This window comes from Strix aluco, chromosome 18, assembly GCF_031877795.1.
Source record: "Strix aluco isolate bStrAlu1 chromosome 18, bStrAlu1.hap1, whole genome shotgun sequence".
Classification (NCBI taxonomy): Eukaryota; Metazoa; Chordata; class Aves; order Strigiformes; family Strigidae; genus Strix; species Strix aluco.
Genome location: NC_133948.1, coordinates 5013387 through 5023957, shown reverse-complemented (window position 1 = coordinate 5023957; position 10571 = coordinate 5013387). Strand labels below are relative to the sequence as shown.

Sequence of the window (10571 nt, the reverse complement as noted above, 5' to 3'; positions counted from 1 at the left end):
AACTATCACTTCAGTGAAGAGGGCGGAAGAGAAAGACAGCTAATGGCTGTTTTAACTTTCACATGGAGTAAATTTTGCCCTCTGGAACACCTCTGTCACTCCGATGCCTTTCACAGAGTTGCATGACTTTAGCTTAGAGCACGTTTTGGCCCCAGGGGTTTTGATGACAATGGGAATCTGAATTAATTTGCCCAGCCAGAATGATAGTTCAAGAGGTATAAAAGCCTCAGAATCCATGAGGTTCACGCATCTGCAATTAAAATATTTAAATGGCTAGCTGCATTAAAGTTTATAAAGCAGACTTAATTTCCTACAGAACTTAGAGAAAAAGCCTCCAGAAGTTTGTCATTTTCTCCTGACAACAGCTACTTTTTGCTGCATTTGCTTTTGTTGAGCCTGGACTAAGTTGTTTACTCTGTGCATCTCTTAGTATAAAATATTCAGAGTTTATCCTAAGCCATATCACGGTTCAGGCTAATGATTGTTTTCCAGGTCTGGGATCCATGCCCTTTGCATGTCTGCTCTCGAGCAGCCAAATGCTAAGCCATAGAATTGTTTTCTTCCTCCGAAGCAGCAGCTGGTCCCTTGGAAGACACCATAAGCATCTCTGCCGAAATCTGTAATTGCACATGTCGGCATGGTCTGTTCTTAACGTATCCTCTCCCAGACAAAACACTGTTTTCTCAAGCTGGCTTTGAAGACTGTGTGTGTTTAAAAATAGCTTCAGGAAGATACACACATATATTTTGCTATAAACTGTGTACAATGTGTACTGTGTACAGAATATTAATTCTTCAATATGTGATTTTGTGAGATTGCCTCATTGGCATCATTATTGCTACACATGGAGCTGGTTTGTGTGCAAATATGATTCTAGACCCAAAGTTTTAGCTTGGCACAATCATGAAACAATATAGATTTCAACCTGTTGCTGTGTAACAAGAGTGGTTTTTAAGATAAATCTTTAATATGCAGTAAGTGGCTATGTTACTGTTTTCTGATCATACTTTGCCTAGCTGGAAAACTAATCAGCAGAATCTGCTGACCTGAATGTCAGAACCTCTGATATTTTAACAAAAAGCAAAATCCTTAATTCAACAGTCAACATATTGTAGAAAGATCTGCTATACTCTCCTGCCTTTCTCTTACGACTCATAAAGATGAACTCTGGGGGCAAAGAAGGTGGGGGTTTTGGCCAAAATCATTAGAAATCCTAAAAAGCTCTAATTTATAAATTTGGTGACTTGCAAGCAGCTCAATTATATATAATTATTGCTCTAACTTAGACATACCTGTCTATAGATACAAAAGACAAGGTGCACAGTCTTCAACGGGTTTCTTGCCAATAAATTGTACTGGCCCGGGAGCATCATCATCACTGTGGCGCTGCTGAGCCAGAGACCAGCAGCTTCACAGAGGAGGTCTGGAGCAAAGCAGAGAGCAAACCAGAACTCCTCAGTCCCAGGCAGGATCCTCACCTCCTAAGTAATCCTTCTGTTCAGCTGAGGAATGCTTCACTGCCGTAAACCTTCTTGCCTGGGCCAGGCATCAGAGGAGTCATTATTTCAGGGGCTTTGTAATGGACCACAGAGTCTGTTACCTCCCAGCTCCCAAAGACGGATGGAGATGAAGCTGACAGTGACCTGAGGTTGTTAACAGCTGATTTCATGGAGCTGATGATACTGACTGACTGGCACTAATCAGGTGAGATTATAAGGACAGCATGGACAGGGAGATGGACTCACCAAATTAAACATTCGCACTTCAAAAGCTTTCTAGCTGAACAGCCGCCTGCCACAGCCCCAACCTGTCCCCTGTTCTGGGGCAAAACTGAGCGGTTAAGCCTCCAGGGCTGTCAGCCTTGAACCATTCAGCAGCACTAAAGAAAAAATTCACTTAAAAAATAAGATCTATTTCAAAATGAATTGAGTAATAAACCAACTGGCACCAAAGTAAATCCGTCATATAAACAAGCAGAGAGTATTTTCACTGCTTCCAGAAAGACTTTGAACTCCTGGAGCGAGCTAATTTCTGCGCGAGTGACCACAAAATAAAGCTCTTAGGTAATGTAGTGATAGGTACTCAAAAATATGATAGATGGAGAAATAAGATTAGCTCCACTTTATGTACAAGTACATTACATTCTTGATCACATACTTTAATGGCGAAGCAGCTGCACAACTTGCAAATTACAAGCTCTGGCTTTGTTTTCAGAGCTCCTGCATAAATAGTTGTATTTAACAACTCCAGGCAGGCGCTTCTTTCTGTAAATTGTCCTAAGAATGTGCTGTGAATCTGCAGCAAGGAATTGTTCCCCAAAATTCAGTATCATCTAAACTGGAGAACCGCAGTATCCTTCCCTTTCCCTAGTGGTTTTTTTTCCGCTGTGGTTCCTTGTAGCAGTTACTGTGCTGTGGTTAGAGATCTCAGTGCCCAGGGTTGTTGAATAAGGTCCTCAGTTGCTCATCTGCTTTTTATCTGGAAGAGGGAGGAACCTTCCTCAGATTCAATCTATTTCAGCTATTACCTTTCCTGCCTTTCTTACACTATTTTTACAGCACATTAGATAAAGCCTAGCTGGCTGCTGCTAGGAAAATTAGGTCTTCTATTGTTTTAACATAAATTATGGAGAGTTCAAGATAAGGTTTGTGTTAGAAAAGTAGGGGGTAGGAATAGTTTGAATTTTACTTTCATTATAATTAGACAGGAAATTATGAAAAGGTGAAAAATAATTCACTGAAGCGCTTTCCTCTAGCAAGCTAACAAGGAAAGTGCATTCTCGCACAGACGGAGTTCATGGTACATTATTGAAGCACCATTGTTCTTAATGTATGCCTCTGCCTGGGCACATTGAGCCTGTTTCTATTGCACTTTACATGTGGGCAGAAATAGGCAGGATGAGGCCCTCTGACTCCCTTCTGTTCAATTGAGGGCCCCTTCTGTTACAAAAAAATTAGGCGAAATTAGTCCATGGTGTAACTCCATGGAAGCCATTTGAATTACTGCAGAGATTAATTCGAACCATCAGTCAATTTCTGCGTAACTTGCAAAGGACATGAAAATATGACTAATCTAAGAATGAATTAATTGGGCAGCTGTCTCCCTTTCATTTGTACACCACTGAGATAAACATTTGGACTAAGAAGCTGTCCTCATAATTTCCTCCCTGGATGCTGGTTTGTGGGTGATGTTTATAACTACCACGTAACTACAATGTTTTCAGAATTTTTCTTCATGTGAAATTACTATGGTTCAGGCTTTTAAACACACTTTTACAGGGAGAAAAAAGAAGTGCATGGACCTTGCTTGGAACTTCTAAGCAGCTGTAAAGATTGACTGTGCCAAAGCCCCTCGGGTTAGACTTCCCTCTGTAATAAACCATCTCAAGGTTGTTCCCTCCAACACTGATGCTGGTCTAACTCTTTATTTCCCTCTAACTATGGCTCAAAGGCAAGTGGGGAGCAAGCAACACCCACTGTAACAGGCCAGCAAAACTTCAGCACTGCTTATACTTCCTGGCAGGATGGATGAGCAAAGGAGGTCCTTGCCATGGTACAACCGCTTTAATCTTTTTCAAGGCTTTTTTTTCCCACCTGTGAAGACTGAGGCCCCATGGTTCAGCATACATATGGAAAGGTTCACCCCACCATGCCTACAGCTCCTTTATCTCTCAGTATTGCCCATCACCAGAGCAGCTGAATAATCTATGCATAAATTCTATCAAGTTTCCACCACTTCTTTCTTTTCAGCTTCACAACCCTATTTAGCTGCGGTTTGCAGGAAAAGCAGGACACTGGGAGAGAAGTTCTTCAGGTGAGTCCGTGGCAGAAGACCACTAAAGTTAATGAGGCTCTAGTGAAGATAAGAATTTTGTCCATTCAGAGTCAACAGTAGCTTCAGGAACTACATTATGGCAGGCTGAGGCTGGGAGAAGGATGTATTTCTCCTCCCTGTTTGCAGATAAGGAAGCGAGATTCCAAGGGGAATGAGTGATTTACCCACAGTTGCACAGGAAATCAGCAAGAGATATGGAAATTAATGCTGAGAACATTTCAGTGCCTTAATCATAAAGCCAATCTTTTCCCTCAAATGCCAGCAGCATTAAATGCTCCTTTCCAATAATGAAATAAGTGTAAGAGTTTCACTGACTTACTGTAATGTTTCCACCCAAGTATTTCAGAGAGTAGCCAGTTCAAGGTAAAATGGTTGGTCAGTATTACAACCTATGTCCAGCTGTAGGGATCAGCAATTGTAGGGACCAGGGATTGTAGTTGAACTGAGCAAGTTTACCTGTGAGATATCCTTTGAGGATCAAGTCACGCTAAGGTCGGAAAATGCAAGGTTGAAAAGTACTAGGTGTGTTTCATTATATTTACCACTAATTAGGTAGGCTTTGAAAAATGTGGACTGAAATATTCTCTTGCTGGGAAGCTATTAAGCTGTTAGGCTGAGGGAATATATGGCTTAGAAGAGGAAAGATTCACATCTCTTGCCTACAAATAAATCACTTGTACATCATCTATCTATTTATGAGTACTACTGACGGAGTAGTATTCATATCAACGTGATATCTAGGTAGCTGCCCAGAGGAGCATGTTTTGTATAAATGCATAATAGACTGGGCCAAAGTCTGTTTTTATTTAAACTAGCTTCAATTCATTGTGTTTTAATTGAAAATAATGGCATTACAGCAGTGATCAAAGAATTGTCTCATTAATTGTCTATTAAATCATTAGCTATTAAACAGAAATGAAAGGTTAAGAATGCAACACTCTCTGCTCTGCCCAAAAAGAATATGAATATCTCTCCAATTACAAAGAAACAATAAAGGCAGAATTAACAGTGAAAAGAAGCTTAAGATTAGGCAATTACATCCAAAATGCCTGACGACTCTTATTAGAGGGTTTAGCAGTACAACCTATATAGAAAAGGCAACACAAATTTGGAAGCAAAGTCAATATTGACTTTACCAAAGGGGCTTGTAAAGGGAATATGCATTTTTCTGAAAAAATATAGCCACATAAACCCTGTACTAAATTTTAACTCAGCTAATTAATCGTTATGGATTCAATCTTGCAACCAATACATATATTTCCAGTTTAAAAAATTATGCCTGAACAGCATCCAGTCTGAGAGCACCTCTCAGTAATTTGTGACTGAAATCCATTATAAGTATGCTGTGATTTTCACAAAAATAACATTACTCCCATTTTATATCACCAGGATGAGGGAAGATGAACTCAGTGTAGGCCACATTCAGACCTCCTGGTTTTGTTCATTAAGTCAATATATTAGACAGTCGGGTACCAGGTCTGGGAAAGAGTCCCAGAGGCATTCTCTTCTGTCAGTGATTTGATACACAAATAATTTCACAGAGCAGTCAAATAAAGACCTGATTTATACCAGCTTAGTTACTACCAAACAAACAGGAATTATGGTGCAAGTCTTGTAAAACCCGTGCAGAATTTTGGCCCGTGTTTTGGTCTGTTCTATCCAGATCACTGAAAGGAATGGGAGGACACTCGTCAGCTTGAAGGTGCTTTGGAGCAGATGTAATTCCACCTAGATATACAACCCATTTTGAAAAAGCAAAAAAGATGGTCAAAGGGCAAGAGCTTTTCTTTCTTGAAGTGTATAAATCCACAACTGCAACTGGAAATCTTGTCTCTGCCCACAGAGGTCACGTCAAGCCTTATTTAGTTGCCAGCTTCAGTGGACCTTTTAGATTTGGGAACCACAACAACTTCATGCCCAGCTTTGACAGGATATCCATATGGACAACTGCTGATTGAACTAAATGGACTTTAAAAAGGCAGTGTGTTTTGAAATGCAACATCTCCCTAACGTCTGCAGTTACTAATTCTATTGGCGGAAGAGGAATGGGAGTCTTTTTCCTGACCTTTTCCTATCTGGTTCAGTCCGGTACTCTCTAACCATAGCAAGTCCTAGAAATACTATAAACTCAATTAACAGAAACAAAAGTCCAGATCTGGATCTGATTTTCTAAAGTGAAAAAAAAAAGACAGTCTCAGCAGTATGTCAACAATCTGATAACTTGGTGCTTGAGTTTATAATATGAACAACTCATTGTTCATATTTATCAACTGATAAATAATAGCCACTAATCAGGTAATAGCTGTATGGTACACAGCAAAAAACGAATAGCAAAATCTATCAGGAGAGTCTGATCCTTTGACAATTAAGTTAGTCACAAAGATATTTATTCATGGTTCTTCTAGTAAGGACTTTCAAGGAAATTTGGTCTCCAGAAAAAGAAAATGTGATTATTTTTTCCCCCATCTGATATATAAGGGAAAATATAGAAGCTGGAGCACAGGCTAGAGACTCAGGAGACCTATTCCATCACTGGCTGAGGCTAAACATTGGAACAGTCACTTTCATGAAAAGGGAATATTACACTGATGTCCTTTGAAAAATGCTTTGAGGTCTGAAAAGTGCTAGGAATTGTTATTGTATAACTAAGCCCCAAACTATCAACTTCTCTGAGGATACAACCACACACATGCCTCTGCCCAATAATTTGAATTTTATTTATGAATTATTTGCCTTCATGTTAAATGGAGATAAATCTTAATGAAAAAAGTTGGAAGTAAGTAGAGGCTGCCTGACTAAGGCTTTTGCCCAAACCCACCTTGCCTTTCCTATAGCTACCTAGGATCAAATGGATGTCATCTTTCACATACCTATGGGTCTCAGAAAGAGAAAATATCTACAAAATGTACAATTGTTCCATAAGCTCTTTAACTGCAAAGAAATTTCATTATTGTTGGACCTAAAATGTAATGAAATTTTGTTTGCTTTAGAGGATGCAATTTATTCCAAAAATTTGTAACAAGCTTATTCAGAGTTGTGAAAAGGTGATTTTTTTTTGTTCCAGTGTATCATCTTCAAAATAAATAGCTTTGCTGTGTGCAATTCTTTAGCCAGTGAAAGAACATGAAAATTTATCTGACAAAGTATAAGCTATCTATTAGCACCTTTGCAGTTTTACCTACAAAGAGGTTATAATAATAGGTTAAAAGTACACAGGTATAGCGTGTGGGTTTCAAATGCAATCTGAAGAGAAAGAAGTGTTCGGGTCTGAAATACATTCACACATGACACAATTGATAGCTTTTATGCCTAAAAATAATAATGAGCTAAAAGCTGAAAGCCATGCAATGGTGTCAGAAGTCATGCAGTCAATGTCTTGATAAAGTCACATTAACGCTATTTTCATCTCAGTGTCAGGGAGGGAGAACCAGTTAAACATATTACTTAAAAAAACCCACCCAAACACAACATTGTTTAAAAGCTTCCAGCTCTCGTTTTAAGAATTTTTGCAATATGTTTGTTATTTTCTATTCTCTGTCATGCTCCTCCAGATTTTGGTACAGTTCAGTATCTTTACTTATAAGAAATCCCTGACTGGAAGGCAGGTGATGCAGTCAGAAGCAGGTAGGAAACCTTGCTGTACACTGTTACAATATACTGCACTATTAAATAATGGATGCAGAAAAGCCACACAAGAACAAAGATCCCTGTATGGGGAGTTGACTTTTCTCAAGTGGGAGGAATCAAACAACACGTTCATTCACATCAGCACCAGTTGGCCAGCGAAGGAAGACTAGGACTGCTCTTTCAGCATGCCTGGCCCTCTCTCCCACATGGAACACACCAGCACAAATGGCTCTGCATCAGTCTATGGAAACGTGCCTGCCCTGCATAACCTCTGGAGACCACTGTCCTCATCGCACAGTGGAAACAACCCCCCGCCACAGAAATACCCGTGACTGTAAAACAACTGATGGATGTAAAAACCCGACTGCAGGCTAGGTCTCAATATGATGGTGGTGGTGGAGAAGAAGGTGAAAATTCTGTTCTCCACCTCATGTGGGTGCCTTACCTTTATGACGTCTTCATCAGCTGATCTGCACTCGGTGGAGTCCGAAACATCGACCACGGACCCATCCTCCTGCACAGCAACAACCTTGACCGGAACAGACACCGTTTTGCCCGTCAGAATGGCCGTGTTAAGGACTTCCGTGTCCTGTATGCACACACACACAAACGAAGGATGGGCGTTAGACAGCATAAACCCATCAGAATGCCCCAGGGGTCAGGCTGATGAACCAAAATCCAGCCTCTGACAGGAGCGACCTTTCCTTGCACACACCCTTCAAGCTCCCTGCAGTCAATGGTTTAACAACTTTCTAAGCCAAAAGTTGCATCTGGACCATCAAGTTCTGGTTTTGGCAAACATATGGATTTACTCTTTTTGAACCCATTTACAGGTTTGGCTGCTGTGCCAATGAAATCTGTAACGCAATTACGCATGAAGGCACGTCTGCAGCCTGTCAGAACCACAGCACTATTCAGGTACAGTCTCCAGAGGGTGTCAGCAAGCCTTCCCATTTGTCCCAAATCATGCCAGTGATTTGGGAGGTGATTATCAAGCATTACAATTAACAGCATTTCTTCCTTACTGTTCCAGCTATTATTCAGTGTTGTGAGTTGACCATTTTCCCTTTTTGGGACATAAATACATGATGAGAAAACCTATGCACGAGGTAGGGTATTACAAACTAAGCAATGCCATGCATATACAATTTTTTTAATCCTTCCCCATCAAGATCCCACCTAGAGATGTTTTACCACATTTATCTCTAATCCTGATGAATTCACAGTGCTGGCACTCTAATGACTGCATTAACACAGCCTTCCTCTGTCTCTCAGTATGGCTGCAGTTTGACTGATTACTCCAAATGAGTTGCTACAGAGGTCCCTGACTTGCATAACCAGGATTGCAGACTGGATGGGAACAGCCTCCGAAGGCCTACAGAGCAGCTTGTCCTTGCTTAAGCAGCGCTTACTGCAGGCCCAAAACTTGACACACGTGTGGGGCAAGGAATGATCTGTGCTTTCATAGAGATGCAGTTCGGTCTTCTCAAAAAGCCTGCAGTAGGAAATACTGCTTTGAATCAATCTGCTTTTCATTTTTCAACTTCCATAAAACTAATCGCTTGCCAGTTGGAAAAAAAAAAAAAAAGTTGCTTCAAACTAATCTAACTTTAAATTCCATTATTAGAATTGGTGGAAGAAGAAATGGATTTTAGTGAAAAATTTGATGGCAGCTTGCATAGGGAGATATATTCACTATCATTTGCTTCTGTCTGCTAGCTAGATTGATAGAAAATAATGGGCATTGACCACAAGCTAAGGACAGCTGGAGAAGACCAATAAATACTTGCAACTAAGATGTATTATTAATCAATATTCGGAAACTTCTACAAAAAGCACCCTGAATTAAATGAGTTGAAGTACTAATAACACTAGTGCCAGCTAACTAATATAGTCTACTAGAGCTTTATGGGCAGTCATGTTCCAGAAAAGCATTTAAGCACGTACTCGAGTCCATTTCTGTTCAGAACAGCACTAAAAGTACGTGCTCAACTTGACACTTAGACTTCAATTTGATTTAAGCATTTAAGTGTTGTCCTGAATAGAGATGCTTTTCTGAATAATACCTCATGAAACAAATATACTGTCTTTGTTCTGTTCTCTGTGAGGCACAAACCAGATGTTTCACACAGTAAATGACTGTCTAGTTTTTGTTTATGCTGAATGGTCTCATTTATAACCAGCTACCATCCATGATAGAAGGACACTGGGAAAGAGAGAAGTATGTGACAAAAGTGGAAGTGTGAAAGGACAACTGTAAAACCTTTACAGTGACTGAGGTTTGAACAAAACTAAGAAGAAAATGCACTGCCTGGTCAAAGAAAACAATTAGACGCACCTCAGGTGGAAAGAGGTTGTGTAAGACAGACAAAGAGAAACTGAGGGTGCTTCATCCACAAGTATGTCAGAGTAGAGGTGGTTAGATTTCCCCAAACCAACAGCAAATACCCCATAAATCCTAAGCCATCAATCCAATATAAGCATATGCCAGATATATGATGAAGACATGGTGGTCTTGTGTCAAAACACTCCCAAGAAGCAGTTTGCCAGTATGCTATTTCTACGCCATTCTTCAACAATGGACACTCTTCTTCAGGGCATCAGAAGAAACAGTACTTTTGCCAAGGTCACAAACAATGAACACGTGACTAATTCTACTTCCAAACCCACGCTCTGTTAGCACGGCTGTGTAACTCCTACATGTTGGGGCAAGCAGCACTTGTATGCAATTATGGCCTGATCCAAAGCCCTACTAAGTCATAGATGAAAGGCTTCTTTTGACCTCAGTGGACTTGGAACCAGGTTCTCAACAGGCCTGAACTAATCTGTTCTTTGGTTTTTGTGCTGTTCCTTGTATCACCCTTGTGTTGACCCTCATGTGTGACAAAGGATAAACAAAACATCGAGCCTCCTTTTAACTCTCAGTGCTGCTTAGCTACCAAGCTGAAGTCACTTTGATGCTCTGAAGGATAATGCAAAGTTTATAAAGACATTTGCATTCCTTTTGTAAACTCCCTGTGAAGATGAGCATGAGAGAAAAGGCTTTATAAGATAAGATACCTCATGCCCCCACTATTTGTGGGTGCTCTGACATATATATTCATCCAACT

The 10571-nt window shown here is 40.2% G+C and overlaps 1 protein-coding gene across 1 annotated transcript in view; it reads right to left on the bottom strand.

Moving 5' to 3' along the window:
• TMEM132B (transmembrane protein 132B) overlaps positions 1 to 10571 on the bottom strand; it is a 256832-nt gene that overhangs the window by 40080 nt on the left and 206181 nt on the right. Inside the window, exon 5 of the mRNA XM_074844343.1 lies at positions 7907 to 8050. Within this exon, the coding sequence (XP_074700444.1) occupies positions 7907 to 8050 (144 nt within the window). The remainder of the gene's footprint in view (positions 1 to 7906; positions 8051 to 10571) is intronic.